The 20812-nt window shown below is 45.3% G+C and overlaps 2 protein-coding genes across 2 annotated transcripts; both read left to right on the forward strand.

The window, feature by feature from the left end:
• Positions 1 to 2876: 2876 nt before the first annotated feature.
• LOC136652463 (vomeronasal type-2 receptor 26-like) lies at positions 2877 to 8450 on the forward strand. The gene is made up of 3 exons (XM_066629405.1): positions 2877 to 3035; positions 5340 to 5466; positions 7540 to 8450. Exons 1-3 carry the CDS (start codon positions 2877 to 2879, stop codon positions 8448 to 8450), a joined length of 1197 nt encoding a protein of 398 aa, XP_066485502.1.
• Positions 8451 to 14348: 5898 nt separating this feature from the next.
• LOC136652464 (vomeronasal type-2 receptor 26-like) lies at positions 14349 to 19402 on the forward strand. The gene is made up of 3 exons (XM_066629406.1): positions 14349 to 14481; positions 18492 to 18521; positions 18642 to 19402. The coding sequence occupies exons 1-3, from the start codon at positions 14349 to 14351 to the stop codon at positions 19400 to 19402; spliced, it is 924 nt and encodes a 307-aa protein (XP_066485503.1).
• The last annotated feature ends 1410 nt before the right edge of the window (positions 19403 to 20812 follow it).

Consider the following 20812-nt stretch of genomic DNA (forward strand, 5'->3'; position numbering starts at 1 on the left):
AATTTAAAGGGCCCTTCTCATCAGCTTTGACACAGAAAAATCTGTGGATACTTAGGTTATACCTGTAATCACTTGTATGACTGTCTCTATGCAACAGTATAAAGCAGATCTTTAAACTGTGATTTTAAAGGGGTGCATTTTTCCCCTTCTCCTGGAATCAGCACATTCCTTCTCATTTGCAGGGGCCATTCGTGTTGAGTCAAATCTGTGTATAAAAAATCCGTGTATAAGAAGGCTGGACCTGTATAAGTTAAACCATTCATGGTAACAGTCACTGAAACAAAGACCTGTTCTGTTTTGCTCAAGACAAAAGTTTTAAGTTTAAAGCTCAGCAAAGGGGGAGATCTACTCACCTTTCCAGGGGAAGGGTTTCACAGTATTGAATCCACAGCAGGGGAGCTTTGACCAATGTTCTCATCAATGATGATGATGGAATAGATCACAAAAGTTCTACCTCTTCTCCCCCCCCCCCCCATCTTCAGCTCAGCTATGGCTCACTTCAGCAAAGATTGGGAGACAAAACTCAGTTCCCTTTTTTGTACCAAGTGGCCCCAAATGAAGATTCACAGAGCGAAGGGATAGTGAGGATCCTACAATATTTTCAGTGGACATGGATTGGACTCATCATTTCAGACGATGATAGTGGAGAGGCATTTGAACACCATTTGAAATCACTGCTCAGTTTGAATGGCATCTGTGTTGACTTCACAAGAAAGGCCCCATTATTTTATCGCCCATCTGGTAGCATATTTATATCCACCATGAATTTCAAATGTGACATTCCAATAGTCCTTACTAAGACAAAAACCAATGTGATTGTTGTATATGGGGATGCACAGTCCATGAATGGTTTACAAATGATTATGAATGTCTATAAACCATATAAGAGGTCACCCTTGAAGAAAGTTTGGATCACAACAACCCGTTGGGACTTCATTTCAACCATAATTACTGGGGATGCAGATTTCAAATCCTTCCATGGCTCCTTGTCCATAGCAATCCACAAAAATATGGTGCCAGGATTTCAAAAGTTTCTCCAGACTTTTAACCCTTCCCAGCATGGAAAGGGTTTGTTCATGAAAAATTTCTGGTTTGCTTTATTTGGCTGTTGGAATGAAAAATCTGCCATGCCCGTACCACTCTGTACAGAGGAAAAAAAGTTAGAGACTCTTCCTGAGACTGTGTTTGAAATGGACATGTCTGACAAAAGCTACACTATCTACAATGCAGTCTATGCCTTGGCACATACATTACATGCCATTCATTCATCCAGGCCAAGAACATCGGTAGAGACTTCCAAATGGAAACTTCACACCATGCAATCATGGGAGGTAATGACAGAACTGTGTTTATTGCGTTATTGAGACCTTCGCGAGAGTGTGTGGATGTGTTCAATGTAAACAGCAGTTGGCTAAGAAGCTGATGTGCATTGGAAACATGATGAGGAGTTTAAATCTTTAATGTCACTGTAGCCCAATCTGGATTGACCCTCACTCGGAAAATATTTGTTGCAGGGATGGGAGGGATAGTCTCATTCCCTCTTAGCTGTTGGCTAGTGTTGGTCAGATCTGCCGAGGCTTTGCTGAACTTTACCTCTGCTTTCCTATCAGTCATTCAATCTTGTCTTTCATGTTTTGAATACTCTAGGTGCATGCATGTTGTTGTTTTTTTGCAAATATGTGTAACAATTTCTTAAGTAAATGCAGCAAGGTATGAATGAGTGAACGCTGTATTCCACGGGAGCCAGGAAGTAGCCAGAGGTCTCTGCGTCTCCTTCCCCCAAGGAAAGCCACAGGCCCCGCAATGGGACTTCTCATGTCTGCACTGGATATTTTGTTTGTGCAGATGAGAAAACCTCCATGTTGGGCTTTGCAGTTCAACTCAGAGGATAGGATCAGGTGTAAAAGAGCTCTGCCAGTCCCATCTCCCTCTTGGGCTGGTCACTCACCCTGCCCCACTCTCCCCCACCCCAGAACAACTCCCCCTCGCCCTGAAAAGCTCACCTTTGGGCTTACATTTGGGGGCTCCTGCAACCTTCCCATTCAGTGCTAAGGCCAAGCACCGACGCGTGCTGATGCAGCACAGGTGGCCTCTCCACCCTGGGTACTGCAGACATTCCTTACAGCATGTTTGCAACACCCAGCGTGGGTGCGGAATCTCAGTGCCTGTACTCAAATTACACAGGATTGGGCCCTTAAACCAGGATCTCTGAGCAGCTGTTCTCAGACTTCAGGGTGGAAATTTTGCTAGTGAGTCTTCTCTGTTCAGCAGAAGAGGATGTGATAGTTGCACTGAGGGCTCAAACCTACCCAGATTTCCAGTGCTGATGCATCTGCAGAGCACTGCTGAGGTACCTTGTGGAGTCCTGTGTGACTACTCCCCCACTGCAGGAGGCAGCACACACCTTGTTGGCATGTCTGCCTCCATGCTGGTACTCTGGATAGGATTGGGCACAGCCCCCAAGAAAAAAGACTGCAGTCTAGGCAAACTAACACATCAACTGTTTGAATCCTTCTCATGTTATCGCCTGAATGTGCTTCAGTGAAAGAAGGGATTCAGTCTCCAGTGCAGGAATTTACATTTGTGGTATGGTATTTGTGGTATGGAAATCTTTCCATAGTTGCAAACACTTGCTGCAAGGGAGTGGCGCCAGGATGCAGTGCTCTTGTTGTCTTGTGTGCTCCCTAAGGCACCTCGTGAACTACAGAAGCTGGACTGGATGGTCCTTTGGTCCTGATCCAGCAAGGTTCTTCTTATGTTCTTATGCTCTGGTTTTATAAATCCTGAGATCTGATCTTCATTTCCAGCTTCATCCATTTTTGAGAACAATTCATTTCAACAACAACGCTGGGAATGAAGTGTTTTTCAGTGAAGGCATGGAATTCTCCACTGGATATGACATTCTGAACTTCATCACTTTCCCAAATAAATCCTTCATTCGAGTGAGAATTGGGAGGATGAATTCTCAGGCCTCCTCCAACCAAGGGTTCACCATTAAGAAAGAGACCATTATTTGGCCTAGCAGCACCAACCAGGTGAGTGTTTCAGATTCTGATTTCCTGTGGAAGCTATTTTATTTCATCCATGCCTCTGGCTCTCTAATTTTTCCAGTTCAGGTTGAGTACCCCTTATCTGTAATTCAGAAATACAGAATATTCCAAAATCTGGAACATTTTTGAGCGTGACTTTTTTCTCCTAAAGAAAAAAAAATCACAAACTGTGTTTCATGCACAAACCTTGTTTCGTGCACATAATTTTTTTTTTTTTTTAAATTACCTTCAGGCTATTTGCGAAAATGTCATATGAAATATCAACAAATTTTGTGTTTAGACTTGGGCCCCATCCCCAACATTTCTCATTATGTATTTGCAAATATTGTGAAATATAGAAAAATCTGAAACCCAAAACACTTCTGGTTCCAAGCGCTTTGAATGATGGATGCCCAACCTGTATGAGTGCCACAGAACTGATTCCGGCACATACCACATGGACATTGTCGGGGCCCCTCCCAGATGCCCTGACCCCCGACTTACCCTGGAGCAGGCACCCCATGCCCAGGGTGGGGAGGCTTCCCTGCCCTTGAGGGGGGCAAAGAAGGTTGGCACACCCCAACCAGACAGAGGGGGCAGGCAGGGCAAACAAGGAACACAGAAGGAAACAAGTCATGAACAGGAAAGGCCATTTCTGCCCCACCTGGGGGAAGGGGAGGGGCCAAAAGGGGGCCAAAAGGAAGCCAGGGATGAGAGGGGGCAGTGAAGCAGGGAGCTGTGAGTTGAACAGCTCCTGCTCCCAAGCCAGGTGTGGCAGCTCTGCTAAGGAGGAGGACTTGGGTGCTGGAACCCCCTCCCGCTCCAGCCAATCTGAGGCCTCCCTGGGGGTGGGACAAGCCTACTCCAGGCCCCTCCAGGGCTGGGCCCCTCCAGACATCTTGTTCCTGTTAAAGGTTAGGCCAGCCATTTTCAACCACTGCACCGTGGAACATTGGTGTGCTGCAATCTGTTTGCAGGTATGCCTTGGGAGTGCCTTGGTCATTCATTAGTAGGGCAACTGGAGGATATGAGCCCCTCTCCACTGGCAGAATGGTGTGCCTGGTCAATTGTGGAAAATCTACTGGTGTGCCTTTAGCGCCTTCTCAGTGTGCTGTGAGATTAAAAATGTTTGAAAATCGCTGGGTTAGGCTTTTCAGAACATCGTTAGCCCTGGCCTAGGATGTACGGATTATTGTATTGGCAACCTTCAGTCTCGAAAGACTATGGTATCGCGCTCTGAAAGGTGGTTCTGGCACAGCGTCTAGTGTGGCTGAAAAGGCCAATCCGGGAGTGACAATCCCTTCCACACCGGGAGCAAGTGCAGTCTGTCCCTGGTCTGTCTCCCTGGCTATGGGCCTTCCTTCTTTGCCTCTTAGCCTCAGACTGTTGGCAAAGTGTCTCTTCAAACTGGGAAAGGCCATGCTGCACAGCCTGCCTCCAAGCGGGCCGCTCAGAGGCCAGGGTTTCCCACTTGTTGAGGTCCATCCCTAAGGCCTTCAGATCCCTCTTGCAGATGTCCTTGTATCGCAGCTGTGGTCTACCTGTAGGGCGCTTTCCTTGCACGAGTTCTCCATAGAGGAGATCCTTTGGGATCCGGCCATCATCCATTCTCACGACATGACCAAGCCAACGCAGGCGTCTCTGTTTCAGCAGTGAATACATGCTAGGGATTCCAGCACGTTCCAGGACTGTGTTGTTTGGAACTTTGTCCTGCCAGGTGATGCCGAGGATGCGTCGGAGGCAGCGCATGTGGAATGCGTTCAGTTTCCTCTCCTGTTGTGAGCGAAGAGTCCATGACTCACTGCAGTACAGAAGTGTACTCAGGATGCAAGCTCTGTAGACCTGGATCTTGGTATGTTCCGTCAGCTTCTTGTTGGACCAGACTCTCTTTGTGAGTCTGGAAAACGTGGTAGCTGCTTTACCGATGCGCTTGTTTAGCTCGGTATCGAGAGAATGAGTGTCGGAGATCGTTGAGCCAAGGTACACAAAGTCATGGACAACCTCCAGTTCATGCTCAGAGATTGTAATGCAGGGAGGTGAGTCCACATCCTGAACCATGACCTGTGTTTTCTTCAGGCTGATTGTCAGTCCAAAATCTTGGCAGGCCTTGCTAAAACGATCCATGAGCTGCTGGAGATCTTTGGCAGAGTGGGTAGTGACAGCTGTATGGATGTACGGATATCTTCTTTTAATTTATACCCATAGTTGTTTCCGTGATTATCAAAATGTCATAACTTTGGGTTATGACGTGTGTACATGTACTGATAAGTGACGCACAATTTAACTGCGCTGTCTCCATATTGTTATCAGGGGTCTCCACATTCCGCATGTTCTGAGAGATGTCAGCCTGGATGCCACAGAAGAGTTCGTGAGGGAGAACCAACTTGCTGCTATGACTGTTTGAGATGCCCTGAAGGAACCATTTCAAACCAGACAGGTCCGTGATTCAGGAGCCTCAGAATATATATGGGGACACTTGATAACTGTGCTTTTATCCTTCTCCTTTTCATTCCTGGCACTGAAATAGACATCTCAGGGATTCATAGTCACTGCCTCAGTTCATGTCTGGCTGTGATTTTAATCCAAACCGTACAAGATGATGCCTGAATGCACCAGCAAATCCCTCCCCCCTCCTATTTATTTATTTTTCTACCACCCTTCCTCCATGGGGCTCAGGGTGGTGCACATAGTTCCTCCCCTCTTTTTGTCCTCACAACAGCCTTGAGAAGTAGGTGAGGTTGAGCGATAGTGACTGGCTCAAGGTCAGGCAGGAAGCTTCTTGACTGAGCAGGGATCTGAACCTAAAAGGACCTGGTGTAGGTCCAAGGACATGAATTGACACCTGGTAGCCTATGGAGACAAAAGAAAAAAGTGTTTTTTTTACCTCCCCTGGGCTGTCTGGTTCCCCCTCCCCCCCAGCCCATAGCATGGAGCGTGCTCTCTGTCAGCAGTAGTAGTGTAGCTAAGGCAGGGCCAGGGGATACAGGGCCCTGGGTACCACACCTTGAGGGGTGTCAAGCCAGGGGATCATTCACAGGCATTCAGAGTGATTGAGGGCCTCCTTGCCACAGCAGTAGCTTCTGCACCCACTTTGTGGACACTCAGGACTGTTATGCACTGCTGTGAGCGGCTGATGGCTTTTTCGCTTTCCTCCCTCTTTTTGGAGGAAAAAAGGCCAAAGAAGCCATTGGATGCAGAGGGGTTGCAGGACTCAGAATGGTGGAAAAAGCAGTAAGACGCTCAGAGCGGCACTCAGCCTCTCTGAGCATGCTGTAACCTGGAAGTAATCGGCAGTGATGTCATCACGTCACCACAATTGCTTCCAGTTCAGGTATGTCCAGGAGGTGACATCGCAAGTCAGGGCCCCGGTTACCAGAGGGGCCAAATACGCCTCTGGTCAGCAGCACTGCTATCTCTGGACATGGATGCGGGGACACACACACACACACACACACAGAGCCACACAGATTTCTTATCAATGCCAGATACAACACTGAGATGATGATGCAATCTAGGTTGGGAGACCATAATAGAAGACTTCTGCCCTGGGTTTCATGAGGTTGCTTCTGTTAACACCCTCAGGAAGTCCTCCTGGAATGGATCTCATCTTTTGGGATGGGCACATCAGTCACTCTTGTCTCTTGAGCTGGAACATTTCATTTCAGCTGCTCTGAACTGGAACACCTTTGGGAGTGATACACAGGCTGCTTTTCCATGACTAGATGTCTCTTTCCTTGACTAAATGTCTCTTCAGCCTTGACAAAGCTATAAACACAATATAGTCATCTGGTTTTGAGATGTCCCTTATTGTGACTGGTTGAGCCAAATGCCTTCCTTCTGCTTCTGCACACCGCTTCACCGACACTCCTCGCACATGCACCAGTTTTTCTAATTCCCGTAGTATCAGGAGATAGCAGAATATTTCAAAGGAAGAGGGTAAAAAGTGAGAGAGTGGTAAAAAAAAATATGAACTAGTAAGTAGTATCCACATCTGTTTAGGCTTAGAATAGACGGTCTCTTGGCATAATGGATACCTTCTGAAACCTGATAACTTCTTCAGTAAGGTGATAATTTTCAACTACACCCTGGGCCCATGAGGTAAATTTTACATGTTCACAGGTTAAAATGGGAGCCCAGGAGCCAAAGGAAGGGGCCTGAAAATTTCCTGGGGTTTTTCATTTTCCAGCCTCAACAGAACCCATGTGGGGTGGGTGGGTGAAGGGGATACACCATACTTGGGCCTGGGGTCAAAAGGGGGGTCTGACTGGCAATCGGGGACCCAGAAATTTCCTGTAATTCAAAAAAAAATTACATATATTATGTAGACTGGCATTCACATTTTGTGTAACCCTACATAGTTTTATATATCCTAATTCATAGAAATTGTAATCCAATCAGAGTATGACTTTATGATCCAATGAAGAAAGGAAGGAGTTCAAATGATATCCCGGCAGGGGAGATGATTACGATTGGCCTCAGTGAGTGGCATGAGACTGTCTTCTCTTTTCAGATGCATCTCACTGTGACAAATGCCCAGAAGATGAGCATCCCAGCAAGGATCACAGCCACTGTATCCCCAAAGTCATCACTTATCTAGCATACGATGAACCTTTAGGCACTGTTCTGGCTTCCACTGCATTGGTTTTCACTCTGCTCACAGCTGTGGTGCTTGCAACTTTCATCAAGTATCGGGACACTCCCCTCGTCAGAGCCAACAATCGGGATTTTACTTACCTTCTGCTCATCTCCCTCTTGCTCTGCTTCCTCTGCTCCTTGCTGTTCATTGGACAAGCAAGCAGGTTGACCTGCCTTTTTCGACAGGCTGCTTTTGGAAGTGCCTTTTCTCTTGCTCTTTCTTGTGTGTTGGGCAAAACCATCACTGTGGTTCTTGCATTTGCAGCCACAAACCCAGGAAGCAAGATGAGAAAATGGGTTGGGAAAAAACTACCCTTTTCCATTATCCTTGTTGGTTCTATTGTTCAGGTTGGCCTCTGTGTCATCTGGCTGGGCACCTCTCCTCCATTCCCAGACCTTGACATGTTCTCCCAGTCTGGTCAGATCGTAGTGGTATGTAATGAGGGCTCAGGCACCATGTTCTATCTTGTTCTGGGCTACATGGGCTCTCAGGCCTTCATTAGCTTCATGGTGGCCTTCTTAGCCAGGAAGCTGCCTGACACTTTCAACGAAGCCAAGTTCATCACCTTCAGCATGTTGGTCTTTTGCAGTGTGTGGGTGTCCTTTTTTCCAAGCTACCTGAGCACGAAAGGGAAATACATGGTGGCTGTGGAGATCTTCTCCATTTTGGCCTCCAGTACTGGGTTACTTCTTTGTATTTTTGCTCCTAAGGTGTACATTATTTTGTTTAGGCCATTCATGAACACCAGGGACCAATTCTTTAAGAAAAGGAATTCTACTAAGTAACTCCTTAGAGTCGTGTAAAGGCCCATGGCTGTGGCAAGGGTTGGAGGTTCTTTTTAGTTCCAATGAAGAAGGGAGTCCAATCCTAGGTTGTCATAAAACAGCTTTATTTATCAAAAATCTGAGAGCATCAACTTACAGGAGCACTTTCAGGCACAAGACTTACAAAACTCTAGGTGACCCACCGAGCCAGCAAGTCCCAGGAGCAAAGAATTGGCTGAACAGAGGGACTTATATAGGCTATAGGTTACTAAAAATATCAGCACAATGAGCAAGAACAGGCTAATTGAAAACAGAGTGACATATGTTGCTGAAATATAAACTATGCATTATTACTCTTTCCAGAATTCTCATCATTAAGAGTTATGAAGCAGGTGCAATCAAAAGATTGTTGTAGGCCTTAGTCTGGGAAAACACTATGCATTAACAGCCCAATCCTAGCCACACTTTCCTGGGAGTAAGCCCCATTGACTCTAATGGGACTTACTTCTGAGTAGACCTGCATAGGATTGGCCTCCTGGTCAGCTGCAGGTCAGGTCATTTGCATTTGGGCCCGACTTCTCACGGGAATGTTGCAGAGATTTCCAGCGAAAAAGCAGACGGCTTTCTGAAAATGGAAGGCAAGGAGAGAAGATGGCCGCCAGGCCTTGCACCTGCCATTACAAGTAATTTGGAATGTTAGCAATCCCCGCTCAGTCTATCATGTGATGACCAATATTAGTAAGTCTGGGCTCTTCCAATCGGGGTGCTCTGTGTCCCCTGCTTCTCTTGAGAAATGGAACTAATTCTGGAATGAATCCTCAGGTATAGGATAGTCATTTGTACTATAACCCATTCTCTGGTTGACTTCTTGGCAATGGGTGCAGCAGAGTCAGTCATCTTACAGATTCATGTACCTTTACAACTCCCTCACTAGTTTTTAGGAAGAACATTTTGAAAGAAAGGCACCCACAGCACTGTTGGAGACAGAGTCTGCACATTGGGTGCAGTGGAGTATTGGGTCAGCTATGCGTGTCTTCTTAGGGAATCTGCAACAGTGACCTTTTGAGCTCCAGTTTGGGGATCTTAGGACTCCCCAGGGGACTTCAGAGTCCACCAGAAGTTGGAAAGTTGATTGAGTGAATGCGCCAGAAAGTCAGATAGCAAGTGACATTTCACCCCCAAACTGTTGATGGAGGCTACTGGGGTCTTCCTTAAGCCATACCTATTGCAGCAAGAGACAGTACTTTTTAAGGTGATGGGACTTATGACTTGGGGCAGTTGCCCTTGCTAGCTCCTAGTTATAGGGTGGGGAGACATGTCCAGTGTTTCATTATAGGCTGGACATTGATGAAAGATCAGGAAGGATCTTGAGATACTTAACAGAAAAATTGGAAATATTGGCACAGCTGTAGAAGGCAGCTACTGAGGGAGATTTTTAAGGTTTACCTGTATTGATATATCTTCTTATGTAAACTTATGTATTTGTCTAATTCAAGTAATGTATATTGTTCTCTGAAACTGGTTCTCGGGCCTACAAATATGGATACAGACTTTGGTTGTGCAGTTCTCTGCTTACGCAGATAAGAAGGAATGTGTTTTTCAGCTTTTAACTGTGGCTGACAGCCAGGGACTTTTGCAAAGGAACAGAGAAGATCATGTCAGACAGTACTAGGGTGCAATGATCCAGGTTTATGAATTCTGGAAAGTTTGGAAAGTCCCGAGAAGCCAAACTGCGTCATGGTTGTTATGCACATTTGTTTTTCTACTGTTATAATGAGTGATATAAGTGATCCACTTCTAATGGATATAAGTGATCACAAAAGGGGGAGGTACAAGGGGTATGGTCTTGTCCTTGACAAGTCTGTCCAAGCCTGTTAGCTAATAAACCATCTGAAAGAGAGCAACTCTTGATTTTTCATTTCGTCTCCTAATTGGAAAACAAAGAAATCCAAATTGTTTCTATCACTACTTCCTAACTGTGTTCATTAAACTCTATTGGATTAGTCCCTGGCTGTAAGTGGCAAGGCATATAGCTTCTGCATTATAATAGCAAGCCATCTTTGCAGTGTCAGTTTGGGGCTGTGGCCATAAGAACATAAGAACATAAGAACATAAGAACAGTCCCACTGGATCAGGCCATAGGCCCATCTAGTCCAGCTTCCTGTATCTCACAGCGGCCCACCAAATGCCCCAGGGAGCACACCAGATAACAAGAGACCTCATCCTGGTGCCCTCCCCTACATCTGGCATTCTGACTTAACCCATTCCTAAAATCAGGAGGTTGCGCATACACATCATGGCTTGTACCCCATAATGGATTTTTCCTCCAGAAACTCGTCCAATCCCCTTTTAAAGGCGTCTAGGCTAGACGCCAGCACCACATCCTGTGGCAAGGAGTTCCACAGACCGACCACGCGCTGAGTAAAGAAATATTTTCTTTTGTCTGTCCTAACCCACCCAACACTCAATTTTAGTGGATGTCCCCTGGTTCTGGTATTATGTGAGAGTGTAAAGAGCATCTCCCTATCCACTCTGTCCATCCCCTGCTTGGTCTTGGGAGAAGGGGAAGGCTCCCTGCAGATTTCAGGATGCCTCCTTTCAAAACGAAGCAGCCGGTGTCATGTCGCAGTTGGGTTTTGGAAAGGGATAGCGTGAGGCAGAAAGATTGGTCAAAGGGGCCCAAATAACTTCTCCAGAGACTTCTTAGCTCAGGGGTTGGCTGAGACCCACATAAGTAACTACAACAAATTCAACCTCCAAAGCTTCTTGACTTGTTGAGCTGTGCATGATGCAGTTTGGAGCTTCCTTGATGCCACACCACAGGCTGAAGAGGATAACCTGGAATGGCCAGCCAGTGATCTCTGTCTTTGAGTCAGGGTGAGAATGCCTGAGAGGAGGAAGTATACTGTCTCCTCCAAGGTAGCCTGCCTTAAATGCAGGTGGAGTGTGAGCAAAGGGAGGGCCTGCTGTAGGGTACTTGGAGGGCCTGCTGTAGTGAACTTGTATAAAATACTAAGTTGAGGCCCATATTATTCAAACTCTTTGTCTTGTGTTTTACTGGTGTTATGAAGTCAATTTCCTTGTGAAAATGTGTATTCAAGTTCCTGTATTTTTCTTGATTACATTCCATTTACATTCGGACTTCCGTCCATCACAGCAGTTCCATGAGGTTCCAGGATTAGCACCAACTGAGGAACTACCCTCACCTAGACTGGCTTAGTATTAGCACAATGGCTGTAACTTGCTCTCTCAGATCATACACCCGAGGAAGAATAACCTTATCCAACTGCAGTTATTTACTGGCTGTCGTAGTGCCTCTTCCACGAGCACTGACTGCCATAAAGCAGTCAGCACGGTTGTAAAAGTCGCTCCAGCGGCACGCTACTCAGCAAAATGTTAGCAAAACAGGTGTCGGCGAGGCTAAAACAAGTGTGATGGAGGTGGGCAAGAGTGGAACAGGGTGGTGATGGGGTGGGGTGGGCAGATTGGGTCAGGGAATGGGAGTGTTCAATGGCAGTGACAGCCATTAGTACATTAGTACATGACAGCCACCTCATCCTATTTGCCTTCCCAGACCCAATTGCACAGTGCAGGTCCACTCAGATCTTCACCGGCTATTTCACTAGTGCAGGTCCAAGTAGATCCTCTGCATTGCAGAGGCTTACTCCTGGGCCAGGGAATGATTGTTGCTTTATGATTGTTTCCTTATCCAGAGGTGACCTCCTGGACTGCCCCCCCCCCCACACACACACACTGCAGGATGCAGTGGTAGCCAATTTGACTCTGCAATAAACAATAGGGTTGGGTTCTAAATGGTAATTTATGTTAATGCTTTCAGATAAACAATTATTCATAGTCATAGTGAGAATGTGGTTGATATAGAACTCACATCTACCTGAACTCTTTCTCTCCTCTGCTCTCCTTGATCTCATATCCCATTCTGGAGATTTGGTAAAGTGGTCATCAAATCATGCAATGAAGCTGGAGTGGGCATGGAACAGGACAAACCAAAATATTCAAGGGCTGGTGGTGGTACACCTTGCATAGGATGCTCTGGTGGGATTTCACTTCACCTCCAAGACTGAAGAGGTGCATATTTATGGTTTATTAAGCTCTGAATAGTAGACAGAGTAATGGAGAAAAACTAATAACATCGCTTTCTCGTGCTTCTTAAAGTTGCTTTTGCACAGCAGGCTTTGAAAAGGGTGACCCAAATGCATGTTAGCTCCACTTTCCCAAGAGACCAAATGGAGCCTCCATTTGTAGAGGTGGAATATTTTCTGAGTACAAAATATCAGGGACAAAGGTAGAGCTCTCAAATTCAAGAACTTGTAGTTTGGGCACTGTTGAGCATCTGGCTAGCCAGAGACAGGATGCTTGTCTTCACACCTCCCAATGAGTAGAAAGGCCTTAACTGAAGATACTACACAAAATCTTCCTGAATCTGCTCTACAACACAGAGTATCTGAGAAAGAGGCAAAGAGAGAGAGTGGCAATTATCTCCCCTATAATTAACAGTTATGTGATTAATTCCCTGCCATGCAAATCCCCCTCCCCAGGGATTTTGAGAAGCAAGTTTCCAGGATCATAAACAAAAAACAGATTCATCAGTTGTAGAACGTAATCATGAAATGGCATAAACAGTGGTGTTTCTGATAAATGCTGGCATTGCTGGGCTCTGCCATTACCGGTCTTGAATAATCTATAATATGATGACTGTGTTCAGTCTAACAGATAGATTATGCCTTATCAATTACTGTAGTTGCTTGGAGTGTGCATGAAAGCTTCACGGCAGAAACAGATTGCGGAGACCTAAAATGCTGCTCCAGCTGTTGTTTCTACTGCTGCCCCAGGCCATCAGTGAAACCTCAGAGGAAGTTTGTGAAGCAACAACTGACAGATATTCACGTGATTATTTGAAGCCAGGAGACCATGTCATTGGTGCAGTTTTGTCTGTACAAATTGTTACAGATCAAGGAGTGTCCTTGAGGTACTTACCCCCCAATCCTGGTCTATTTGGAGCCAAGTAAGTTTGCATGTATATAGGAGGTTGATCATCATAGCATAAGCATCAGCATTTCAGAACCAAACTTAGACCTCAATCCAACCCAATTTTCCACTGCTGGTGCAGCCAATGGGGTATGCGCTGCATCCTAACGTGGGAAGGCAGTCACAGAGGCCTCCTTTATGTAAGGGAACATTTCTTCCCTTACCTTGGGGCTGCATTGGAGCTGCACTGGTGCTGGAAAGTTGGATAGCTAGCTACTCAGAAGTAAGTCCTATTTTGTTCAATGGTGTTTACTCTCAAGAAAGTGTGGTTAGGATTGCAGCTTTAATGTCATAACTTTAGTCCTGACTGTGGTCAAGCCATGCACATTTTCACAAATAATTCCTGCAACAGTGACAGTGGAAGAGAGGACTTGCACAGAAATATTTGGGTCCAATGAAGGACCAATGAAATCCAATGAAGAATGGGTTCATAACATTTGGGTCCAATGAAGGATGATGAATGGCTATCAGTGCTCATTGCGCACAGAACAAGTCATGCATTTCTACACCAAAAAAGGTTTTGGGAGAAGAATGTAATGTTTGTGGAACTCCATGTGAAAATTTGAAGGCTGGAACATATTGTACTTGTGCAAGATAGCATGAGAGACCATCTTCCTCTTCCTTCTGGCAGCACCTAAGCTTCTTTGTTCTTCAACATTTCCCCCCCAAAACTTTAAATTTGCAACTTTCCCTGTGCTTTGCGAACTGGGGGTGTGTGGGGGGGGGCAGGATGGGACAGGACAGGATGGCTACTAATGTAAGCAAGCAATTGAAAACGACTTATTTTCATGCAGTGCAGAGATAAAGAATTACCAGCATGCCTTGGCTTTGCTATTTGCTGTAGAGGAAATCAACAGGGATCCAAGCCTCATGCCCAATGTCACTCTGGGCTTCCACATCTATGATAATGCCTTCCAAGCCAGATTAAGCTGTGATGTCCTTCTGTCCCTCCTGACAACGGAAAAAGACAGCTTTCCCAATTTCAAGTGTGGAAAGGAACCCAGTACGTCAGTAGTCATTGGAGGACTCAATTCTGAAGCTTCTATCCAGACAGCTACCATGCTCGATCTCTACAAGATTCCACAGGTAGTGGTTTGTGGAATGAAGCATCAGCAATTTACCATTGACACACAGTTTCCACAAACTACAATATTCTCTCTCTCTCTCTCTCTCTCTCTCTCTCTCTCTCTCTCTCACACACACACACACACACACACAAGATAGTGTTACATAATGACATAGACTATGCAAAACTCTCATGGGCTGCAATCCTATGCACACTTTCCTGAGAGTGAGTTCAATTGATCTCGGTGGAACTTACTTCTGAGTAGACATGCATAGGGTTGTGCAGTTATTCAGGTTTTCCTATAGGAGTATTCTACTATAGCAGTGATTTTCAGCCTTTTTCATCTCACAGCAAACTGATAAGACACTAAAATTGTCAAGGCACACCATCTTTTTTTTTTTTTGTACAAGTCATACCATGCTGCTGGTTGAGGGGATCACATCCCCCAATGGCCCCACTCCTCTAATAAATGATCCATCAAACTTCTGTGATACACCTGAGAAACATTTGTGGCACATCAATGTACCACAGCACACTGGTTGAAAATCACTATAGGGTTCTATAGGTACTATAGGGTTGAGATATTTTTGGACTATGTTTCAGCATCATTTACTCTTCCAGTCTGACTCCTCCTGTGTCTAGAATGAGACATGCTGAAATGCACACTCAAAGAGATATTTAGGATTGCTGAGTATTGGCTTCATGTTTAGTACATGACCAGGTCATACGCCATGCAAAGCACAACACTTCAGCTGTGTGTTTAACTATATCCAGACCATATATTGGGAACTCCCTTCCTGCTTTCTTTTGCATAGGACTGATGGGAGTAGGAATCATAGCCTAACAGAGTTTTCAGTTAACCATTTTTCTCTTTCGTTTCAGTGAGTTGAATGGAGTGATACAGGCTATTCAGAAGAGTGTAGGTAAAGATTCTCAAAGGATAGTTCTGGGGGGAGGGGATGATTCCCAGTGGTTCCCAGCGGTATCAGCGTGTGCAAGATCCTAACTCCATTCCTTCCCCCTTCCTTCACCCTTACTCTCCTTGGACTTGTACCATAAAAAGAACTGGCACAGATCCATGGAGATCCATTGGGGTAGCAGAGTCTTGCTGCAGTCTAAGGGAATAAAAGGACCATCACTTCAAGGAAGACTCTGGATTCCCCCCCCCCCCCGGTCAGTAACACTTTATTGATGCGACTGCATTGGCAGAAGGGGGGATTTGGGTCAGATTGGGCTGTAGAACACTGAACGTTCAACAGTGGCCAAAGTTAAGACTTATAGCTGAATCCTATTGGGCTATCCCTGCATGCTCTATATTCACCACTGGTTCCAGTTGTTGCAAAGATTGCCATAAGGCACGCTGGCAGTGTCAGCTCAGGGTCTCAGTGCAGAGAAGATGACCAGATAGCACTGATGCACTACCAGCCAGCAGTAAGCTTATTTGGGGCATGGGGAGGTGGGGAGGGGATGGAATAGGGCAGAGGGAGGGAGGTCCTTTGGGTAGACCAGGCCTGGAAGGGGGGCGGAGATGATGGCAGACTCTGCCACCGAATCCAATGCTCCAATCTGAGCTGGCAAACCCAACATGTTTCCCCTCAGTTCTGTGCCCACTCAAGGGTGAGTGCAGATCCAAGTAGATCCATTGGGACTGCCATAGGTCAACACAGGGTAAGGGTATGTTTGTTCCCTTAACCTGAAGGGACCTGGGGCTACTTCCCTGGCTCGACAGGATACCGTGGTAGCCATTTCGGCACTGTTGTAGCCCCGGGTGCTAGGGAAGAATAGGATTGGGCCCCTGTTTAGCCACAGTTTGGCAAAAGAAGCTCAACAAAGAGATGTATCTTCTAAGCTCTCTCTGGAGAAGTTTCCATAGTTTTGGATGCATAACTGAAGAGCTCTGATTTCTAGCCAGGGTTGTTGTATCTTTCTGTAATGAATGAAGTCCTCTTCCTCCTCTCACCCCATTCAGTTTGGTTATGGCTCACTTCACCAAAGACTGGGAGACAAGGTTAAATTCCCTTTTTTGTACCAAATGGCCCCAAATGAAGCTTCTCAGAGTGAAGGAATAGTGAGGATCTTAAGATATTTCCAGTGGACTTGGATTGGCCTAATTGTTTCCAATGATGATAGTGGAGAAGAGTTTGAACGAAGCTTGAAATCCATGTTCAGCTGGAACGGCATCTGTGTCGCCTTCACAGAAAAGATGCCGTTATACTCTCTCCACCGCTTAATTTCATCGGTACACCATTTGTTTACTAAATGGGAAATGATGTCATTTCTTATTAAGACGAAAGCCAATGTGATTGTTGTATATGGGGATGGAAATTATATGCATGGTTTGCATATGGCGCTACATTTTTATGAAAATATAATACCACTGGGGAAGGTTTGGATCACAACTCCTCGATGGGAAATAACTTCAAAGTCATTTGTGGGTGAAACAGATGTCAAATCCTTCCATGGCTCCCTGTCCATAGCGACTCATAAAAGGAATGTGCCAGGATTTGAGGACTTTCTTCAAAGATATAACCCTTACCAGCAAGAAGAGTTTGAGTTTATGAAAGACTTCTGGTTTCATGCATTTAAGTGTAGGAAAAAAAATTCTTTCATTCAATTACTTTACTTTCAACGCTGTACCGGGAAGGAAAAGTTAGAGACTCTTCCTAGGACTGTGTTTGAAATGAGCATGTCTGACCAGAGCTACAGTATCTATAATGCAGTCTACGCCTTGGCACATGCCTTACATGCCATTCAATCATCCTGGCTGCAAATGTTGAAAGAAACCCCTAGTTGGGAACTTCAGACCATGCAGTCATGGGAGGTAACAATAAAAGTCGTGTTCATTGTATCATTGGGGCTTCTGTGAGCAAGTAAAATAAATAACAAATGAGTAAAGTAAATAGTAAATAGGAATACTATTAATACTAATACTACTACTACTACTACTACTACTACTACTACTACTACTACTACTACTAATAATAATAATAATAATAATAATAATAATAATAATAATAATAATAATAATAATAATAGATGGGAAAGGTGTTAATCTGGATTGGGACCAAGTTGTGCTGTTTCAACTTTCAATTTCACTCTAACTTGGCTCTTCCAGACTGGTATTGTTCTCATTGCTGGCTAGCACAGATCCGTTCTGCTGAGTTGTTGGATGTTACTCCTGAATTTATATCAGCCATTTGGTATTTTCTGTCATTTTGTTCACTGTAGTATACTGCGTATTGAATTCTCATTTTACCAGAAGGTGCAACAATTTTCTTTTAAGAACATATGGCACAATCCAAGCAGCCCTTGGGCTGGCACACGGACTTGTGCCAGTCACAGAGGGCTGCCTCCAGCGCCATTGTGCTGGAGGAAAGGTAGGTTAGCACTGGCTGAGTCAGGCTGGCATGGGGGCTTGGGGAGGGCAGGCAGGAAGGAGGCATTCCGGAGTGGGCGGAGGGCTGGCGGGCCTGCGGGTGGGTCGTGGACGAGCAGGAGGTGGGACCTGGATTCGGCACTTTGCCAATTCCAAAGTCCTGGGTGACTGATACAGGTCCTGATACAGGTAGGTGACTCAGGAGCTTCAGGAAATATATGGGGACATTGAATAAAAAAGGGGGTTACCCTTCTCGTTGGCATTCTTTCAAATTTCTATTTGACATCATTTTTCATGTAGTAAAGCCTCTGAGTAGCACCATTCCTGGTCCAGAAAGGGAAATCTCAGTGAGTCGACTAGCAAAAACTGGCATGTATGTGAAGCACTGCTGCTGATGTGGGGACCAGTAGGCCTTATATTGGTAGCAGCACACCACAGACAGGTGAAGAGGCTGGCATCCATGGCATGACAGCCATGCCTCATGGTCCCCTGGCATATCACACAGGTAGGATTGGGTCACCAGTGGGTTGAAAATTTCACCGATCTTCTAAAATTGTCTCCTTTTTCTCAGATGCTTATCAATGCGACAAATGCACTGTAGGTAAGTATCCTGTCAAAGATCAAAGCCACTGCATTCCTAAAGGCATCACCTACCTAGCATACAATGAAATTTTAGGCATCTGTTTGGCTTCCGCTGCCCTTGCATTCACTCTCCTTACAGCTTTAGTGCTCGGAACTTTCATCAAACATCAGGACACTCCAATCGTCAGAGCCAACAATCGGGATTTCACTTACCTTCTGCTCATCTCCCTCTTGCTCTGCTTCCTCTGCTCCTTGCTCTTCATTGGACGACCTGGCAAGACGACCTGCCTTCTCCGACAAGCTGCATTTGGAAATGCCTTTTCTCTTGCTCTTTCCTGTGTCTTGGGCAAAACCATCACTGTGGTTCTTGCATTCAGAGCCACAAGCCCAGGAAACAAAATGAGAAAATGGGTTGGGAAAAAACTACCAAGTTCTATAATACTTGTTTGTTTCATTATTCAGGTTTGCATATGCACTTTTTGGCTGGGAACCTCTCCCCCATTCCCAGACCTTGACATGTCCTCACTATCTCGGCAAATCATAGTAATATGTAATGAGGGCTCAGGCACCATGTTCTATCTTGTTCTGGGCTACATGGGCTTTCAGGCCATCATCAGCTTCACTGTGGCCTTCTTAGCCAGGAAGCTGCCTGACACTTTCAATGAGGCCAAGTTTATCACCTTCAGCATGTTGGTCTTTTGCAGTGTGTGGGTGTCCTTTTTTCCAAGCTACCTGAGCACGAAAGGGAAATACGTGGTGGCTGTGGAGATCTTCTCCATTTTGGCCTCCAGTGCAGCTTTACTTCTTTTTATTTTTGTCCCTAAAATGCACATAATTTTGCTAAGACCACAAATGAACACCAGAGACCAGTTTTTTAAGAAAAAGAATTCCATCAAGTAAATTAGTGGCATATTTCACAATGTCAGCAATGCTTTCTTGAAAACTAACTGCATAAAAGGCAACAAAATTGATAATTGGAGATAAACTCTGCATTTTGTGCACATTATAAAGCAGACGTGCCCAAACCCCAGCCCTGGGGCCACATGCAGCCCTCGAGGCCTCTCAATGTGGCCCTCAGGGAGCCCCCCAGTCTCCAATGAGCCTCTGGCCCTCTGGAGATTTGTTGGAGCCCGCACTGGCCCAGTGCAACTACTCTCAGTGTGAGGGCGACTGTTTGACCTCTTGCGTGAGCTGTGGGATGAGGGCTTCCCCCACTGCTCTCTGTTTCACATCTGTGATGCAGTAGCTGCAGCAAAGGAAAGGCCAGCCTTGCTTTGTGCAAGGGCTTTTATAGGTTTTATAGGTTATGAGCTATTGCAAGACCTTCATTCATTCATATAAGTTCATCTTTAATATATTCATTTATGTAAACTTATGTAAATTTATTCAAATTTTAAATGTAAATTTCTTCTTCTTTCCCCCTGGCCCCCGGGAGTGGGGCCCAGGAGATGTCAGTGTCAGATGTCAGTGTCAGGAAGAGTATGTGGCCCTCCTGCCAAAAACTTTGGACACCCCTGTAATAAAGCATAAGAGTTGCAGAGATGTTCTTTTACAATGCTTGTTTCTATTTACACACAAATGTTCTCTCTCTCTCTCTCTCTCTCTCTCTCTCTCTCTCTCTCTCTCTCTCTCAGAATCATAAAATAGCACTAAGAAACATGAATTCCATAGCTGTCTTACACCAAGTCTACCCATTGGTCAATCAATGGGTAACAATGGGTGCAATCCTAACCCCGTATGTCAGTGCTTTCCAGCAGTGACATAAGGACAATGCAGCTCTGAGGTAAGGGAGCAAACATTCCCTTACTTTGAGGAGGCCTTCGTGAATAACACTCAACTGCCGGTTGCAGCACACAGCCCATTGGCACTGTTGTGCTAGTGATAGAAGGCACTGACATAAGAGGTTAGGATTGCGCCCAATATCTACTAACTGACAGCCCAATCCTATGCATGTCTACTCAGAAGTAAGTCCCATTAGTGTCAATGGGGCTTACTCCCAGGAAAGTGTGGATAGGATTGGGCTGTGAAATACAAAAGGGAAATACGTGGTGGCTGTGGAGATCTTCTCCATTTTGGCCTCCAGTGCAGGACTACTTCTTTGTATTTTTGCCCCTAAAATGTACATTATTTTGCTGAAACCAGAAGTGAACACCAGGGACCAGTTCCTTAAGAAGAAAAGTTATATCAAGTAAGTTGGAGGAGTATTTGCAATGTTACCATGGCTTCCTTCCTTCCTTCCTTCCTTCCTTCCTTCCTTCCGATAGATAGATAGATAGATAGATAGATAGATAGATAGATAGATAGATAGAT

This window comes from Tiliqua scincoides, chromosome 5 (assembly GCF_035046505.1).
Source record: "Tiliqua scincoides isolate rTilSci1 chromosome 5, rTilSci1.hap2, whole genome shotgun sequence".
NCBI classification, from domain to species: Eukaryota; Metazoa; Chordata; class Lepidosauria; order Squamata; family Scincidae; genus Tiliqua; species Tiliqua scincoides.